Below are 19,121 nucleotides of genomic sequence, written 5' to 3' on the forward strand. Positions count from 1 at the left end.
GACTCTCTGCCCAAGTTCTCACAATGGTGGGAGATGGTCGAGCAGGATAAGTCTATGTCACGCTTTCTTATTCAAGAAAAGATATGTATCACCACCCTTTAAGGGCTCAAAAAAAGGTACCTAGAATATCCACAATTTTTTAAAGGGTCCATTTGCAGATTTCCCTGCATGTGGACGGCTCGCCGAGGAGCATTTGGTCCAGGTAGTATATAAATGTACCGAAGGTTCGGGAAAGTTGTAGATAACTCGGTATACCGCACCCAGACTACCAGAAAAAACCATAATGAGTGACAACGATAATAAGAAAATCTCCTTGGATATCAAAGATGTGAGTGTGGTCGCTGAGGAGACAGTCTCTCACACAGACAGTCAAGGGCAGGAGATAGAAGATGGATATATTTTTTATCGCCCTAAGGATATCGAAGAGCTGGCTGAACCAGTTCAGTTTGACGATAGCTGGTCTCTTAAGTTCAAGTCCCTCTTCAAAAAAAAATCAAACAACGATGACAAAATTGCTACTAGAAGATCGTACTTTGAAGACCCTGACTGGGAAGTTGTCAAACAGTACTATCCTAAGGAGCATTATGAAAACTATAAATCTTTTGATCCCTACCTCAGATGGAGTTTCAAGGAGGATAGAGCACTCACTAAAAAGATTGATTTCAGAATTTTCACTATGCTTGGTGCCTTGTTTTTTGCGTTGAACCTTGACAGAGGAAATTTAAGTTCGGCAGTTGCAGGCGGACTGTTGGAGGACATTGGTCTTTCAACAGACGACTACAATAACGGAAATACGTTGAGATCGGTGGGGTTCATCATCTCCGAGATTCCTTCGCAAATGATTGGCAAAAGGTTTGGACCTGATTGGTGGATTCCTATTCAAGTGGTCATATGGAGTCTTATCGCCTTATTCCAGTTTTTCATGAATGGAACTAAGTCGTACTTGGCTTTGCGTTTTTTGCTTGGTGTTGCTCAAGGAGGGTTCATTGCTGATTCTGTTCAGTATATGTCCTATTTCTACACAAGACAGGAAATGGGTTTCCGTTTGTCGCTTTTCTGGGTTGTTGACTACTTCTCGGGTATCATCAGCAATCTTCTCGCCATTGCCTTTTTGAAAGTAGGTTTACATGGCAAAGAAGGATGGAGATGGTTGTTTTTGTTTGACGGCTTGATCACACTGGCGATTGGAATAGCCGCCTTTTTTTTCATGGTCCCTGGCCCCACACAAACAAAGACTAAATTCAATCCAAACGGAATTTTCACTGAGCGAGAAGAGAAAATCATCACGAACAGGCTTCTTCGTGATGACCCCTCAAAATCAGATATGCACAACAGGGAAGGTATCACTGTTAAACAGTTCTTCAAAACTCTCAGCGACTTTGACCTTTGGCCTGTTCTTATCCTCTCCTTTGTTTTTGAGATTCCTCAAAATCCCATCAAAAGGTATCTGAACATCAACTTGAAGAAGCTAAATTTCTCTAGAAACACCATCATCTACCTGAACATTCCGATAGAGGCTATGTGCAGTATCACCCTCGTTGGTATTACACTGCTATCTGAAGCAGTGAATGAGAGATCGTTAGTCTGTATCATACCACAGTTGTGGATTCTCATCGTTGTTGTTGTCGAGTACGTTCATGCGTCTACGTTGAAGCCCTGGGCACAGTATGCGATCATGTTTTTTGCTATTGGAAACCCATCAGCTCAAGCAATCATAGTATCATGGTGTTCTAGGGTGTCTTATTCCGTTAGAGCAAGGGCAATATCTGCTCCAATGTCGAACATCGCTGTCCAGCTTGCTGGTATTGCTGGGGGTTACATCTACCGCAGTGATGATGCTCCACTTTATCACAGAGGAAATCGTGTTATCATTGGTCTGTGTGTCATGAATATTGGTTTGTTCCTTTTTGCCAAAGCCTACTACATTTGGAGAAACAAGACAAAGGAGGAGAAATGGAGCAAATTGTCCGATGAACAGAAGGAAGAATACATATCCACTCACAGACACGATGGTAACAAGAGATTGGACTACTTGTTCGAACATTGATTACTGCATTTTGCTGCCTTCAGTGATTTGCAACACTTTGAATGTACAGGCTATAATTCTCTAAGTCTCATACTACTTTATGTGTGAAATTTTACTCTTTGTTTTATGTACTTCATATCTTTAATTAGCTTCCAATAAGCGTCATTGGACATTATATTTTTACTCAACCTCACAGAGATGCAGAAGGGTATCAACCTTCAAAATAAGCCAGAACTCTGTTCAGCGCTCCTCAACCAGTTCGATTAAAGTTTCGCGGAGGGCAAAAATGCAGGAACCAAGAAACTGTGGCTTTCCTGCAAGGTGCCCGCCGTGCGGTAATATCTTAGGAAATTTTGACATTTTGCTCCACAATTAACGCATAAGCATTGTAATTCTCAACTCAAAGACCACTCCGGAGAAACATATGGATAGTTAGGGGTCTGCACTGATTGGGGTTCGAAAATATCTTATGCCCGTGATTTTGCTTTATATTTTGAAAGTTCCGCTGTTTTGTTCTGGCAGAACCACATATTGATCATTTGGCTAAGCTTTGCGATGTCTAGTGTTACCGAAATTCAAGAACACTCGACCTCTTCGAGAGATGGTAGACTCACAGCTGTTGGTGATTCTTCTGATGGGAAGCCAAGATGGTCCAACCAGTCATTTGATTTTACTCTTCCAGAAGACCTTCGCAGGGTATTTCCAGACTACAGAACCCCGGATGGAGTATCTGCCTATCTCTATGCAAAAGAACAGGGAATTCAGTATCCCAATTATTCTCAATGGAAAATGGAACCTTATGTTGAGAAAACCGGTTTTCAGGATAAGGGTGCTCTTTCCAATCCTGAGAAGAGTGCGCTTCTCAGGGCTGCCAAAGAAGTTATTCATTTAACTCCATACTGCGGTACCGAGATTGTTGGCTTGAAGCTCACTGAACTCAGCGATGAACAGAAGAATGACTTGGCTCGCCTTGCAGCTGAAAGAGGAGTTGTGGTGTTTAGAGGTCAGGATGACCTTTTCATCAGAGAGCAAATCAAGTTTACCTCTTACTTTGGAGAACCACATATACATCAACAAAGTGGAATCATTCCTGACTTGCCTTGGTCTCATATTGTGTATAAGGACGAGACTTCGCTGAACGGTCTAAGATCACAAGTGTGGCACTCCGACGTTCCATATGAGCTTAACAGTGCCGGCTTAACCACAATGAGGTTCGACCTTTTACCTCAAGCTGAGAACGGCGACTTCATAGGAGGTGATACTTTGTTTGCCAATGGATATCTAATATATGAGGCTCTTGATCCACAATTCAGAGCTTGGTTGGAAACCCTGAAGGCCAAAAGCAGTGGACTTGGACAGGCCGCAGTCGCAGCAAGATTGGATATGGAGACCAGAAGACCTGCGTTCGAAACAGAACATCCCATTGTGAGAACAAACCCAGTCACGGGACTGAAATCTCTGTATGTGGCTGAGAACTTCACCACTGAGATTGTCGGCTTAGAAAAGCGGCTCAGCAAGTCAATTTTGGATTACCTTTTTGACCACATTAGAAGATGTTTGCAATTTCAGTGCCGCATCAAGTGGTCTCTAAACGATGTTGCTGTTTGGGACAATCGTTCGCACTTCCACACTGGAATTTTCGATTACTTTCCTAAGACAAGACATGGAACCAGAGTTATTGCACAAGCGGAGCGTCCATATTTGGCTGAAAATTCCAAACTCTATAGTGAGGTTAAGTTCCAGGGCTACAGCACTACATAAAGATAGAATTCAAAAACCATCTTTATGCTCAACTCAATTATACTGCACAGCTAGGCAAGATTCAACGTGAGTTTGCTTGTTTACCTGAATAAAAGCTCTATTTTATTTTACCTGACGGAAGTAGGGACGGCTTCGCACTGACTTGCTTCCATACCTTCACCCCACATTATCTACACGAACACACAGGACCACATTACTCTCTTCATGATCTTGTCGTCATGGGCTTGAAATATGCATTCCACGTCTGCACTTCAGATGATGCAATGGAATATGAAACAAATATATTCCCGAAGCCTTGTTAAGCGGAAGGCTTATGAAATTTGTCAGCAAATTTAGATGATATCGAAGTGTCAATAACAGGTGATGATTTGTCATCGGAGCAAGCAGCCGATAATTTATAAAGGAAGCAGTATATAATAACTAATCCTTGCCATGTTTTCAAAATTGAGTTTGTCTTGCAACACAACTACAATTCTCGTATAACTTCAACAAAAGATACAAGACATGTCTAGACTAAATGGAAAGACCGCTGTGGTCACCGGCGGTGCTACAGGAATCGGCTTCGCAGCCGCAAAGCGCTTCGTCGATGAAGGCGCTTTTGTCTTCATCTTTGGCCGCCGTCAGGAAGCACTTGACAAAGCTTTGAAGGACCTTGGGTCAAATGCCCGTGCTGTTAAGGGTTCAGTATCTGATCTTGAGGACCTCGACCGTCTCTACGCCGCAGTAAAGGCCGAGCGTGGTTCCCTTGACATTGTCCTTGCCAACGCTGGAACAGGAAGTCAACTTGCCCTCGGCAAGATCACCGTCGAGCACTGTGACGAAGCCTATGAAACCAATGTAAAGGGTACCCTTTTCACCGTTCAGAAGGCACTGCCACTGATGGGCAAGGGCGGTTCGATCATTCTGACCGGTTCAAGTGCTGGAACCACTGGTGCCCCAGGTATGGGTCTTTACAGCGCCAGTAAGGCTGCCTTGCGCAACTTCGCACGGAGCTGGGCCGAGGACTTGAAGGGTACCGGCATTCGTGTTAACGTTCTGTCCCCTGGGCCTACTGCAACCGAACTTGCAAAAGAAGCACTAGGTGAGGAGGGCCAGAAGGTATTCGCTTCCATGAACCCTCTCCAGCGCATGGCCGATCCGTCAGAAATCGGAGCCGTTGCTGCCTTCCTTGCATCGGATGACAGCAGCTTCATGACTGCCAGTGAGGTCGCCGTCGACGGAGGACTCGCCCAAATCTGAAGCTACTCGTGGCTAGTCCTACCTGGACTGGGCCAGTACCAGATGCTAGAGAGCCTCGTCTCTCTGCTTGCTAAAGCTGGAAACCTTAAATAAGGTCTTCCGTCTTCTACTGCTTCTTTGTCAGCATGTTTGGAGGAACGGGTATCGTCTTTCGAGTTTTTTTCCTTCGTACGCTTCGTGGTCTTTGATGGTACCTGTGGTGTCGCAGTGACAGAAGACTCATGCAAAGACTTTGAAGCTGAGAGACCGCTTTGGCAAGATAAGTAGTGTCGATGTTGGTGGGCGCTAGAACCTTGTGTTGCTAGTTGAGTGATAGGCGTGGTGATGCGGCTTTGAACTGCATGGTACGAATACTCTCACAGATGCAATCTCCCCATTGCATTGCCGTATTGCATTGAGGATCTGTTATCTTCAGAAGAAGCCTTTTTCTGTGCTGGCGTTGATCGCACAGCCACAGCCAAAATCATATTTATAGGAGCCATTTCTAGACTGCTCTCTAACAGTTGCACTGCATTTCACACTGTAAATGGTTCCTCGCCAAGATAGCCTTGCTCTATAAACGTTATCTGAGAGTTCTAGTTGTCGAGTCCAAACACTTCGTGTGCAAGATCAACTGCACAATGGTGCTTCATATAGTTGTAAGTTTTAGCATCTGGATCAAGTCTTTTGTTAAGGAATTTCAAATGCTGCTGACAAAAGGGGCTTTCCCGGGTCTGCTTGTGATGATTGCCTTTTGGGGATCTCATGTGTGCGTGCCCCCACAAATTGCTTTGGTAATCAGCTGCAAACTTCTGCAGTATTTACGGTGGAGAGAACTGCACATTAATCAATTGATGCTAAATCATCTACTTTACCACTTTTTTAAATTTCTCGGATTGTGCATATATCCAACGGTGCACTTATAGCATTGGCAACATCCTTTTAAATGCGATTTTGTTTTATCTCATTGATCAACAATTGATTGTCTGACATCGTATGTCCAATGTCCTTTTCCGAAGGAACAATATTTTACTAAGCACGCATGTGCGGCCATTTGCGACGTGGACGCAACAGACAATAAAAACACAGCAGGCATGGACTCCGAGAAGGGCTTGCGTTTGCGTATTTTTTTCCTCGGAGTTAAGTTTCTCTATTGATGACATAATCCTTGATGAACGACGAGGTCCCTGGGCCTATTTGGCGATATCAAAAAAAACCCTCCGAAAGAGCCGGTAAAGGATATATTACCGATCATATTTTCAACGGAAAACGAATGGCCCCACAAAGCATCCGCCGGCGTCCGTAATGCAGGCCAAGTCCTGGTTTTCTGGGGTTGATAACGTAAGATTCAGTTAAGTGAAGATCTCAAAATCCCAAAAACAGAACTCAGAAACGTTTGTCTCATCAAGTCCAAAGCTGAATTCAAATCAATTTTAATCAGAGCGCCCTCCCTCCCCCGCCAATCGCATAGCCACCCCCTTCAGCCCTGTTATCTTTGTTTTGCCCTCTAAAGAGCGTCGGATATAGCAAATGTAGCCACCCGATCGAACGGCTTTGGGCCGACGCTCTGGTTTTCACACGACTGCTGTTGGGCCCTTGAGAAAAGCGGAGAGGCGAGATTTTTGCTGTCTTCAAGATCTCTGCGCCACCTTTTCCCATATACCTCACCTGTTTTTTGCATCAACTTGAGTTATTCTTTCAATTCGAGTATATTCTGCACTGGATTCTGGAATTACTGATCCCTGAAATCAAGCTATAACTACTACGTTTGGCTCCTTGCTTGTTACAATCACCTGTGTCAGGCAAGCCATTTATCAAGTTCTGAACTTTTCTTGGTAGTGGTTGTACTTGCCTGAGTCATAGTTGAGGTCTCGGAATATTATCGGAATATAGTTCACCAGACTTTATTTGATCTCTGCCAAGCGCTATAGCTGCATTGCTGATATACGGTTGCAGCTACGGTATTTGTCAAATACCCGGTGCTCGTTGCTTTCCTCTGCGTGAGACCTGCTATATTATAGCTTCGTTGATTTTGATAAAAATTGAACCCACCATTATTGGTCCTCGCCAACTGCTACTCGTGCCCTAGTTTCCAGCTGACACACCCGCAACTGACGACCAATTGGCTATTGCACCTGAGTTGTGAGTCCAAGTTACCTTGAATCACTCACCACAAACATGTCTGAGCCTCCGCGCCAGAAAAGGATACTCAGTTGGGCATTGTCTAAAAAGGTTCCACCGATAACCCAAGAGGAAGATCGTCTTGAATATCCATTCAAACGTGCGAATATCCTCTCGAAGATTTTCTTCTCATGGCTAGACCCACTACTCCACAAAGGTTACCGAAGAACCCTTGAGCCCGAGGACTTATGGTACTTAACTGACGAACTCAAACTGGAACACTACTATTCCGTTTTTCTTGCCCAATTCGAGCCAGATCTGGCAGCTCGACGCGAGGCTCACCTCGAGGCCAAATGTAAAGCGCGTGGTGAAACGTTCGAAACGTCAACTGTGACCGAGGACGAAGACCTTGCGGATTTTGTGTATCCATGGCCAAAGTTTGGCCTTATCTTACTCAAGACGTTCTTTCGCCAATATGTGGGTGCCTGCGTGCTCAAAACGATTGGTGATCTCGCTTCTACAACAGCTCCTCTTTTACAAAAGGCCCTGATCAACTACGTGACGAAACGTGCCAAGGGCCTGGAGCCCAATGTGGGAACAGGAGTTGGCTATGCCATTGGCTGTGCTCTTTTCGTGACCCTGGAAGGGCTTATGGTTAACCATTACTTTTACCACGCCATGGTGACGGGTTCACAGGTTAAAGCCATTCTTACCAAGTTCATGCTGGAGAAATCTTTCAGACAGACGGGCAGATCTCGCCACGATTTTCCTACCGGTAAAGTGAATTCAATCATGGGAACTGATCTGGCAAGAATCGACTTTGCCATTGGGTTTCTTCCGTTTTTATTCTGTTTCCCAGTTCCGGCAATCGTTTCGATTGTTTTGTTGATTATCAACATCGGTCCTTCGTCATTGGTAGGAATCGCAATTTTCTTTTTGGCTCTGATAGCGCTTGGTTCTACCATCAAAAGACTGATGTTCTTCCGGCTTCGTGCCAACAAGTTCACCGATGGACGGGTGAATTTGGTGAAGGAGCTACTCAAGAACTTCAAGATGATTAAGTACTATTCGTGGGAACCGTCGTATGTAAAGAATATCGAGGAGACCCGTACTGCGGAGATGCACAATGTGTTTTTGATGCAAATCATGCGGAACATTATGGTGGCTTTCGCCATCGCGTTGCCCACTGTGTGCTCGATGATCTCGTTTTTGGTGCTTTACGGTATCAACTCGTCGCGCAGCGTCGCCGATATCTTTTCATCCCTGACGCTGTTTCAGGTGTTAGCAATGCAACTGATTATGGTGCCCTTAGCCCTTGCTTCCGGATCAGATGCTCTCATAGGTATCAGGCGTGTTTTGGAGTTCGTGTGTTCTGGTGACATAGACGAGGAAGATTCACAGGTTGAGCTCTCCCTCATCAAGGAGAAGATGGAAAGTTCCGGCTCGGTATTGCGCGTAGTCAACGCTAGTTTTGAATGGGAAACGTTTGATGCTGACGAAGAGGACATTGCTTCAACTAACGAGTCAGTCTCTGAAAATGAACGGAAGCCCGATCCGTCATTGGAGGGTCTCGAAAGCACGAGTTTCCCTGGACTGAACAACATAAACCTGGATATTCGTAAAGGCGAGTTTGTTGTGGTTACAGGCCTCATTGGGTCGGGCAAGTCCTCTTTATTGTATGCCCTCTCTGGCTTCATGCACCGCACACAAGGCCATGTGGCCACTATTGGAGATCTATTGCTCTGCGGTAACCCCTGGATCCAGAATGCCACTGTTAAGGATAATATCTCTTTCGGAATGCCGTTTGACCAGCAAAAGTACGATAATGTGATCCATGCGTGCTCTTTGGAGGCTGATCTGGACCTCCTACCGGCTGGAGATCACACCGAGGTCGGTGAAAGGGGTATTACGCTGTCCGGAGGTCAAAAGGCAAGACTTAATCTTGCACGTGCAGTCTATGCTGATCGTGATATCATTCTTTTGGATGATATTCTCAGTGCTGTGGATGCACGTGTTGGAAAACACATCATGGACGAGTGTCTTTTGGGGCTTTTGAAGGACAAAACGCGTCTGCTGGCTACACACCAGTTGTCGCTGATTTCTGCTGCTGATCGCGTGATTTTCCTAAATGGAGATGGCTCTATTGATGTGGGAACTACTGCCGAATTGCTTGCCCGTAATGAGGGCTTTACCAAATTGATGGAGTTTAGCACGCAGGAGAAAAACGACACTACAACCGAATCAGGTGAAGCTGCTCATTCCGGACCAGAACTAGAAGATGAGAAGGAACTGATCAGAATCCAAACCCTTACTAAATCGCTGGCTGAAGCCGAATCAAATTCCGACTATCAACACAAAGATGCAGACGGTGTGCTAATGCAGTTAGAAGATCGTGCTGTTAACGCGATCGAGTTAGGGGTCTACGGAAAATACCTCAAATTGGGTGCGGGTGCGTTCGGTATTGGAATCATACCTTTATTGCTGGGTCTAGTGGCTTGCTCCGTTTTTTGCTCGCTCTTCACCAACACGTGGTTGACGTTTTGGACCGAGAAGAAGTTCGATCGCAGCAATGGCTTTTTTATCGGTATTTACGTGATGTTCACCATGCTCACAATTGTATTCATGGTGCTGGAATTTTCGTTGTTGGTATATCTTACCAATACAGCCTCCAGACTTCTGAATATTTATGCCATCAGACGACTAATGCACGTGCCTATGTCGTTCATGGATACTACGCCTATGGGAAGAATTCTCAACAGGTTTACCAAGGATACGGATGTGCTAGATAATGAGCTTCCCGAGCAAATCAGATTGTTGGTCCACTTCACGGGAACTATCACCGGAATATTGGTTCTTTGTATCATATATTTGCCGTGGTTTGCGATCTCAGTACCTATTCTGGCATTTTGTTATATTGCCTGCGCTTCCTATTACCAAGCATCGGCTCGTGAGGTCAAACGGATAGAAGCTCTACAGAGATCATTCGTGTATTCCAACTTCAACGAAACGTTGCAAGGAATGGAGGTTATCACGGCGTATAAGGCTGAAAAGCGGTTCATTGCTCGCAATGATGCCTTGATTGACAAAATGAACGAGGCTTACTATTTGACTTTTGCAAATATGCGTTGGTTGTCTATCAGAATCGACGTCTTGGCGGCGGTGCTGGTTCTAATCGTATCGCTTCTTTGCGTGATGAGAGTGTTTCACATCTCGCCGGCCTCTGTTGGTTTGTTGCTCTCTTATACCCTGAATATTGCGGGAATGATGTCCATGTTGCTGAATGTCTCTACACAGATTGAGAACGAGATGAATTCGGTGGAAAGATTGGAATATTACGGCTTTAGAGTTGTCCAGGAAGCTCCGTTCAAGATCTCTGAAAAGACTCCACCCCCTGAATGGCCCCACGATGGCCGTATTCAATTCGAAAATGTGACATTGTGCTACCGCCAAGGTTTGCCTGCGGTGTTGAAGAACCTGAATATGGACGTGAAGGGCGCAGAGAAGATTGGAATTTGTGGACGTACTGGTGCCGGAAAGTCGTCGATTATGACGGCGCTGTACAGACTTGCAGAGATGGAATCCGGAGGTCGCATCTTGATTGATGATATTGACATAAGTACGCTTGGATTGCATGACTTGAGATCGAGGCTATCGATTATTCCGCAGGATCCAGTTTTGTTCCGCGGCAGCATCCGGGGCAATTTGGATCCTTTCCACGAACATAAAGACGAGCTCTTGTGGGATGCGTTGCGCAGAAGTGGTCTGATCGAAGGTTCAAAGCTGGATCAGGTCAAACACCAGACCCTTGACGATGAGAATCTGCATAAGTTTCACCTAGGTCAGAACGTTGAGGACGATGGAACTAATTTCTCGCTTGGAGAGCGCCAATTACTCGCTCTAGCGCGTGCTTTGGTTCGTAACTCCAAGATATTGATCTTGGATGAGGCCACTTCCTCGGTGGACTACGAGACTGACTCTAAGATCCAAACCACTATCTCCACTGAGTTTGCCGGATGTACCATCATGTGCATTGCTCATAGACTCAAGACGATTGTGAATTACGACCGGATCTTGGTGCTAGATAAGGGTGAGATTAGCGAGTTTGACAAACCATGGGCATTGTTTCAGGATGAGAGCACAATCTTCAGACAAATGTGTAACAAGTCTGGTGTTGTAGCTGAGGATTTTGAAAAACAAAACTAGAAGCTTCTAGTTTTGGTTAACAGGAAGAGCAGAAGATTCACCCGAGATTGCTGAAGATTACTGACGTATTGCTTGAACTGTGCTAAATGTATCTGGGACGTCGTGGTTCTTATCTTTGTTTTGATGCCCGATAGCCTTCTTTAATAGACCTCTAGTCAAATGTGGTAATAGTGCGTACTGCCAACCACCAATTACCAATAAGTAAATGTTACCTTCCAGTTTCCCAGCTGTCCTATACACAAGCTGTCATATGATTGTACATGCTGACTGCAGGCTAACACATGCAAATCTGTCACCAATATCATGTTGACTGGCAAAAAGAAAAATGATCAAGACTTCAAATGTACTGTGCTTGGACCAATATTTCCCTTGAGCTGTGCACTACCTGATCTTTGCCCCTTATCTTATCTTATCGCAGATGAGCTTCTTTTGCCTCTGTTGCACCTGCCTTATTATCCAAGTTGAGATGAGGTGCCGAGTAAGCGATGGTGAGCTCTTTTCCCATGATACAGGCGTTTTTCTGCCAAGAGAACGGGCCGCAACCTCTTGGTACAACGGACGAGCCATGTATTTCACACATGCCGTCTTCGATTTGTTCAGAATTCCACGAACTCTAGATGCTACCATTGGAAAGAGGCTACCTACGAATTTTTTATCGTCAAAATGTGGAGCATCATCCCAGATCTGATCAGCAACTTCAGCCGGTAGGTAGCCTCTGACACCTGAGAAATCTTGTCTGCAGTTACAGGCACAGTCACATTGAGTTCCCCAACTGTGGGGTTTGGGACTCTGTCTCCCTTGACCTTGTTGAAAAACTTTGCCGTAGTGATATCAACCCTCACGGGAGAGTTCGATGCTATTGAGCGTGAAACTGAATATTTTGAGAGCGGGGAAGGTATATGCGACGGAAACTTTTGTGTGTTCGATATCAATATTACGGGTGGATTTACGAAGTGCAGGTGTTTTGAAGTGTATTTATATTAGAGGTGTTGCATCCTTATTCAATCTGATGGTAGATTTCCGATTGCAGATCAGATTCAAAACCCCCAGAGGCTGGCAACTTTTAGCGATGGCCGGAATTACGTAATGCCCTTCCACAGCATCACCCAAATTATCTGTAATTCGTTATTCTTTAACCCCTCCGGCAAAGGATCTTTTTTGACTATACTGGCATGTCTGAGCGAGAGAGTTCTCTCAAGAAAGGGACAAGGCGGTTTACGGGTTGTTGGACATGTCGGAGGCGTGGCGTGAAGTGCGATGAAGGTCGACCCTACTGCAAGAAATGCAAAGCCAATGGACATGTTTGCGAGGGCTATATGGTGAAGCTATGTTGGGGGAATGATAATGATATTCCCTCAAAAAGAATACCTGAAAAGAACAGAAGTTTGATATTGTATGAGTGGAAGGAGAGTCAACTTCTCGATGATTTGAAAATTGATTATTTTTTAGACAGAATCGATATGGCGTCTGCATTCATCACTTCCAAGAGCTCTGAAAGCAAAGATAGCTTCGTTTACGGTCCCTTCAACGTATTTGATGCCTCTTGCAAATTTCAGGATGCACATGAATGGTCCCCGTCGGATTGTAAGGAAGGCCAACGTGATTATATCAAACCTCTATGCAGCTACCCTCCAAGGTTCTCTATGGGACCTGAAAGCAAGATCCGAGAAAGGCTCACTCAAACGTCGTTTGTGGGTATCCACAGTGATCTCAGAGTTGAGATTCTGCTGTTGGATTTCTGGGATATTTACTTGAGCAAAATTTTGACGGCAGTGGATGAGACCGAGGTCAATCCCTACAACCTGATGTTGAGGGAGGCGCTGGACAAGCCTCATGCAGCTGAGATACAAAGCGCGCTTATTCATACAGTATGTGCCATGTGTTCCAGTTTCCTGTCAACCGAAGCCGGGTATAACATGATCGCCCCCGAGTATCAAGATACCAATTTCCACCAGTACTGGAATTTCCATAAGATCAAGGGTCTTAGTTTTGTATCCGCGTCATATTCATGGAAAGAGGCTTCTTCGGGTGAAGAACTCAGTTTTTTGGTTGCATCAATTTACTTTCTGTTGACAACAGATGTTTTTTACAGCTCAGATGAGTGGCAGATTCATCTCAGGGGTGTGGTTGAAACTCTGAAATCCATCAGCCATTGGGATGAAAAAAGCCTTGTATCGGTAGTGAGAGAGCCGGATAGCGTATCTGGTGCCTTGCTATTCTTTGCCCAAATGACAAAACTTGATTATCTGTTCAGCACACTCTATCTAGTCAGTGACGATGTCTGCAACAAGTATATGACAGTCATGGATCTGGAATTCATCAACTATCCCGAAGAGCACATGACTAGGTCTCTGATGTATCGCAATACTGGAATCACATCCGGTATGTTGAGATGTCTGACGAACATAGTAAAATACTTACAGGTTGCGAACTCACCACAAGCTCGAGAACAAGCGGTTATAGCCATAGAACAAGAACTAATTGACTGCGAGCCTCCAGCATTCAATAACAACTTGAATTCTTTGAACTCGTTGATAATATATCATCAGTCCGTGATGTTTCATACGGCTATCAAGCTGCTTTTTATGAGAGAGGTGAAACAGCGAGGCCCACATGATTTGCAAGATCTGGTGAACTCTGGAATTGACCACATCGAAATAAACGAGGAGATTACAAAAGGTATTACCGGTATTGGCCTATACTGGCCAAGTTTTGTCATTTGTGTTGAAGCAGTGTCTTCAGAAAGTCAAGCAAGGGTCACTTCGTGGCTACAAACAATAGAACCTCATTGTGTGGACAGTATGAAACGTGGAAATCGAATTATCAAGAAGGTCTGGCAGAGGAGGCGAAATGGGGACCAGATTAGCTGGTTGAAGGTCATACGAGAAATTGATCCGACACTATTGTTGACTTGAAACGGAACGGACAATGGGTGTCCACTAGGCGCGATGTTCTTGTGTAGCATTACACACGCAATAAGGTCTGACCATCGAGCAGTACAGTGCTTTTGCGCATATCTATGTAGTTCTGTAGTTTGAATTTCTTCTTTTCTTACATGAAAACTCTTATTCAGTAAGAAAGAGGAATTTTTTAATTAGATCTGCCTCTAGACTGCCGTAAAATTCATCACTTTCTTATCGCTCAGACAATATGCTCGGCGTGATTACGTTTGAAGAACATTACCACTTGATCTGAATTTGCTCGTCAAAAGTTTATAACTAGGCTTGTTATTAATTTCCGCGGAATACATACTTCTGTCAAAAATATATGATAAAGGTTTATGTTGAAGCGGACGCCATTTTGGTTAAGAACTAACTAGTCGGGCTTATCAGTGCAACTGTTAGCGAGCCTGAATCCTTACATAAGTTTTGGACTGTAGCACGCAGTCTCTTATCTACCGTATCTTTGGGTGTGCCTAGTACGTGCAGATTACGAAAGCCACACTATTACTGGATGATATCTTCCAAATTCTGAGGTTTATAAAGACACAGGATTCCGTGATTTGTCTGGGCAACTTCTTTTCCAGTATAAGCAATTCTGAGTGTGAACAATGACGGGCTCACTGAAAGACAAGGTGAACAATCAGAACGAAAAGGGCTCCATCTCAAGCGCCGGTTTGGCAACAAAAGAAATCCCGGATTCGGAAATCGGAGAGGTTTTTAAAGTTCAAGATGGCGGGGATGAGAATGCCTTGGAGAGGAACTTCGATGTGTGGGGTGTTGTTGGAATTGTTTACTCATCCATCGGTACTCCACTCGCTCTTGGCACGTATCTCTCTACTGTCATAGGTGTTGGAGGAGCTCCATTCTTCTTCTACACATACTTGTTTGCAGGTGTTTTCTCCTTGCTAACGGCCTACTGCATGGCTGAATTTGCTTCGGTACATCCACACTCTTCTGCTTTGGTTTACTGGAGTTATCTGTACTGTTCTCCAAAGTATAATAGAGCACTTGCTTATCTCAGTGGTATATTGTCATGTGCTTGCTGGATATTTGGAATGACCGCCACTGGCTTCTTTGTTTCTGACCTCGTTTTGGGGTTAGTATACATGCATCATCCCAACTATGTGAGCCAGACCTTTCACTACTACTTGGTTTTCTTGGCCGGCGTGATATTCGCAGCAGGGGTTAACATATTTGGTACGAGACTCATTCCTCTGATATCCCGAGTCGTGAACTACGTTATCAACCTCGGAACATTGTTCACTCTTGTGGCACTATTGGCCAGAGCACACCCAAAGCAAACCGCCGCTTTCGCTTTCAAGGATGTCACTAACCTGACAGGGTGGAGCTCAAATGGTGTTGTGTTTTTCATGAGTATGTTGCCTACCCTCGCAACCATTACACTCTTTGACGGAGCATGTCACATGACAGATGAAATTCCAAACCCCAGAAAAAATATTCCAACCGTGATTACGTATGGTTATACTGGTGCGTATCTCATTGGATTGGTTTCAGTTTTGGTTTACAACTTCTGTATCGTGAACCCAGAAAATTTGCTTGACCCTGTTGGTGGCATTCCCCTTTTCCAGCTTTATGTGGATTCTTTGCACAATGAGAAATTAGCCACCGTATCTGCGTTGATAATAATTGTGACATTTCTTCTCGCAAGTATTGGGATTGTCACCTCTACCAGCCGTCTCGTCATGGCCTTTGCAAATTTCAAAGGTCTACCCTTTGCAAAAGCTATCGGATCAGTGAATACCAGACTTAATGCGCCTGTATGGGCAGTGTTGTTTGTTGCAGCCTTGACATGTTTGATTGGGCTTCTCATCTTCGCATCTACCACAGCACTGAATGCTGTTTCGGGAAGCTTGGTTGCCACCATGTATGTGTCATATCTTATTCCATTCGGTGCTTTGGTTCTCAATAAAAACAGATATGGAAAGGGGTTGAAACCTCTATTTGATCTTGGCAGATGGGGGAGACCGTTGAACATTATATGTATTGTTTGGTTTTTATTTGCGGCAGCCTGGATGTGTGTACCATCTTACGTGCCAGTTACCGCTAACACTATGAACTACACGGTTGCTGTTTTGGGTGCCACCGCCTTTGTTGCTGTTGTGAACTGGTTTGCTTATGCACGGAAGCACTTTTCTATTGATGTTATCAAGGAGACTGAGAGTGAGGAAGAAAATGTGGCAGAAATAAAAGCAGAATAGTTCGAAGGCCTTTATCAATAATTTTAATTCACTTTGCTATGCTAAGTTTGAAAGTCACATAATTCGAAGGGTAGGGAGCTTGTAAATGCTTTATAACAGTTTAAATTAAGTTGATTTATTTTGAGGGTTTGGTTGATGGATCTGCCTGTTTGATATCGCTTAATCTTCTCAAGGCTGTGCAGTTGCAGTGGATTTTTATTATCTGCATGAGTCTACTTTGGAAAACTACTTGTACGGCTAGTGTTATTCGGATCAGTAACGGTAACAAAATATATGGGTTAAAGTTTGAAGAATTGTTTAAGTGTTGTTAGGAGTTCAATTTGAAATCCGCGCATTCGTCTCAGATCAATCCTTCTCGAATTTGTCAATCATCCTGATATTCAGACATTGTGAAAAATGATGTTCTCAAAACCCAGTTAGCAGCAACGTCAGAAGGGTTGGAGGTGCAGAGGCTGTTCAGAACTACTTTTCTTCTACTGCTCCTGCCACCAAAGGACTACACCAAGGTGATTGTTCCGCGGGCGAGAGTGAGGGTCTTAAGCACTCAATTATGCAACCATTTACTGGTGTTCTCAGGCTAATAATCCCGGATTATTTGTTGATACTTCTTCCAACAAGTCTCTGTCTACTGGTTCATTGAGATCAATAAGACATTCTTCTGGTGAGGAATTTGAGTCATTACTGGATGTTTATAGAGAATATTGCAGATATAGATTTTTGACTTCGGGATTGTAGAGAGTGTATATGTATACATGAAAGGATAGAGGTCAGCAGCTATCCAGGTTTCATATAAGTCTCAGAGAGCTCAGAATCAAACATAATCCATAGTGCAGATGCCAAACTTCGAAAAACTCCCAAAATATGGCAGATTGAGTATATTCCAAAAAGACCAGAGAAGTTGGTACTCATGACGGGTTGGAACAGATAACTAAAGGGACTGCCTATCTGGCTCCGTTTGCGAATACGTGATTGTAAATTTCAGTACAAGACCTGAACTCATCTCACATCTCATCGGTTATTTTGACGCGCGCGTTGACTCTGCTTTGAGTGTGACAATAAGATGATATTATTTCTGCGCTGCACACGGGCTTTTGACTCCTATGCATGGAGAAGATCTACCCGGATGCCAAAATCTGCCAATTGGGATTACAATTGATCAGCGCACGGGGAGGGTAACAAATCAACGAAGTTTGGGAGTTGGCCCCTTCTTCCTTCCTTCAACTAATTTCTAAAAAAATTCTCATGCAAAGTCACCTGCTTACTTTGAAAACACAAGATATATGTTTGTAAATTTCAAGTTTATGCTTGTGTCGATCATAATGGGCGTGCCAATTAAGCTAAATCGTGAATTGAGCTGAGCTCAGAAAAAAGGAGAGACTATCGCGATTGTATTATCAAATTTTAAAACTGTAATAATACTGCTATCGATCGTCATACCAAACGCACCAACAGCGAATGAGTAATGCCATGATTGGGGCGAAATGGGTTGAGCTGAAGAGGACTCCTGATTAGCCGGTTCCGGCAAATCGTATATATGAATACTGCCATCGTTCATTTATGTGAGATAACAGATATGGCAGGGCACATCCGGGAACGTTTGGCAGTCGACGTTTTCTACCAGTTTATAAAAACTTGTTTTATGTCCACCCAACGTTCACGTCAGTTGAGGTTTGGTGGTCAGAGGACAACTATGGTGCTATGGTAGCTGCATCCGCAGTCATGGTGATATACAGCTTCTTCAACAACCTTCGTACAGGTCCCTTGCCACAGAAGCGTCTTTTGTCCGTTTGAGAGCCAAGACTATGGTGCTTGCTACCCTTATAAACTATGCATTCCAATGTATGTGGTCGTTTGTTTTGCCATACAAGTTTCACGCAGACCAGGCAAATATGGATTCCAAGATCAGCTTCATTTTCACGGGTATTTCATTCTTGTGGAAATTTATGTCCTACTTTGTCCAACCAGAAACTGCTGGAAGATCTTTTGAAGAGATCGACAACTTGTATAATAAAAACGTTCCTCTATGGGAGTGGAAGTCATGCAAGAGTCAGAAGCAACAAGATAGCGACATATTCTATGACAATTTGAAGCAAGAAATGTCTCACGCTGTGTATGTAATTTCAAGCCAGAAGAAATTTGAAGCTCCAAGCCCCTTCCTACAATTTTTGTTTCTCCCATTGGATTACCATATTTTTCTACTTTTCTCAGTTCTTACAAAAAAGTAACCAAATAAATATGGCTGAAGCTGTCTTTTTTTTTGCATGACAAACTAAGATTTTTCATTATACCTTTACCAACGCATTGTATCTCACTTGACAAATGATTTTGCATACCACATTCATGGTTCTTGTGCTTGCAGCTTGCATTAAATGAAATGAGCCGCACGAGATATCCGTAGCAGTACACACATAATCTGACCGCGAGCTCTGACAAATTGGAGAATAAAAGTAATCTTTGATCTATATGTTCCATACACTCCTGGATGTAGAGCGGAAACGGGGTAACCATGGGGTTATAGTATCACAAAGAACACTGCTCCGAGTTCTTTGCACGGGGATTGTGTGGTTCCTAAGTATTGCTCTGTTCAGGCGAAAGGTAGTGTCAGCATGGATTTCTCTGGAGCACGAGGAA

General features: G+C 44.0%; 6 protein-coding genes across 6 annotated transcripts; all 6 read left to right on the forward strand.

The window, feature by feature from the left end:
• Nucleotides 1–283: 283 nt before the first annotated feature.
• Nucleotides 284–2,047, forward strand: KUCA_T00001267001 (uncharacterized protein; the record flags this gene model as incomplete). Its single annotated transcript, XM_022605888.1, has 1 exon — nucleotides 284–2,047. One exon carries the CDS (start codon nucleotides 284–286, stop codon nucleotides 2,045–2,047), a length of 1,764 nt encoding a protein of 587 aa, XP_022457312.1.
• Nucleotides 2,048–2,581: 534 nt separating this feature from the next.
• Nucleotides 2,582–3,787, forward strand: KUCA_T00001268001 (uncharacterized protein; the record flags this gene model as incomplete). The annotated part of the gene is made up of 1 exon (XM_022605889.1): nucleotides 2,582–3,787. One exon carries the CDS (start codon nucleotides 2,582–2,584, stop codon nucleotides 3,785–3,787), a length of 1,206 nt encoding a protein of 401 aa, XP_022457313.1.
• A 504-nt stretch (nucleotides 3,788–4,291) lies between these two features.
• On the forward strand, nucleotides 4,292–5,026 carry KUCA_T00001269001 (uncharacterized protein; the record flags this gene model as incomplete). The annotated part of the gene is made up of 1 exon (XM_022605890.1): nucleotides 4,292–5,026. One exon carries the CDS (start codon nucleotides 4,292–4,294, stop codon nucleotides 5,024–5,026), a length of 735 nt encoding a protein of 244 aa, XP_022457314.1.
• A 2,157-nt stretch (nucleotides 5,027–7,183) lies between these two features.
• On the forward strand, nucleotides 7,184–11,329 carry KUCA_T00001270001 (uncharacterized protein; the record flags this gene model as incomplete). Its single annotated transcript, XM_022605891.1, has 1 exon — nucleotides 7,184–11,329. One exon carries the CDS (start codon nucleotides 7,184–7,186, stop codon nucleotides 11,327–11,329), a length of 4,146 nt encoding a protein of 1,381 aa, XP_022457315.1.
• A 1,460-nt stretch (nucleotides 11,330–12,789) lies between these two features.
• On the forward strand, nucleotides 12,790–14,244 carry KUCA_T00001271001 (uncharacterized protein; the record flags this gene model as incomplete). The annotated part of the gene is made up of 1 exon (XM_022605892.1): nucleotides 12,790–14,244. One exon carries the CDS (start codon nucleotides 12,790–12,792, stop codon nucleotides 14,242–14,244), a length of 1,455 nt encoding a protein of 484 aa, XP_022457316.1.
• Nucleotides 14,245–14,879: 635 nt separating this feature from the next.
• Nucleotides 14,880–16,490, forward strand: KUCA_T00001272001 (uncharacterized protein; the record flags this gene model as incomplete). Its single annotated transcript, XM_022605893.1, has 1 exon — nucleotides 14,880–16,490. The coding sequence occupies one exon, from the start codon at nucleotides 14,880–14,882 to the stop codon at nucleotides 16,488–16,490; it is 1,611 nt and encodes a 536-aa protein (XP_022457317.1).
• Between the last annotated feature and the right edge of the window lie 2,631 nt (nucleotides 16,491–19,121).

This window comes from Kuraishia capsulata, genomic scaffold (assembly GCF_000576695.1).
Source record: "Kuraishia capsulata CBS 1993 genomic scaffold, Kuraishia_capsulata_scaffold_1, whole genome shotgun sequence".
In the NCBI taxonomy this organism is placed as follows: Eukaryota; Fungi; Ascomycota; class Pichiomycetes; order Pichiales; family Pichiaceae; genus Kuraishia; species Kuraishia capsulata.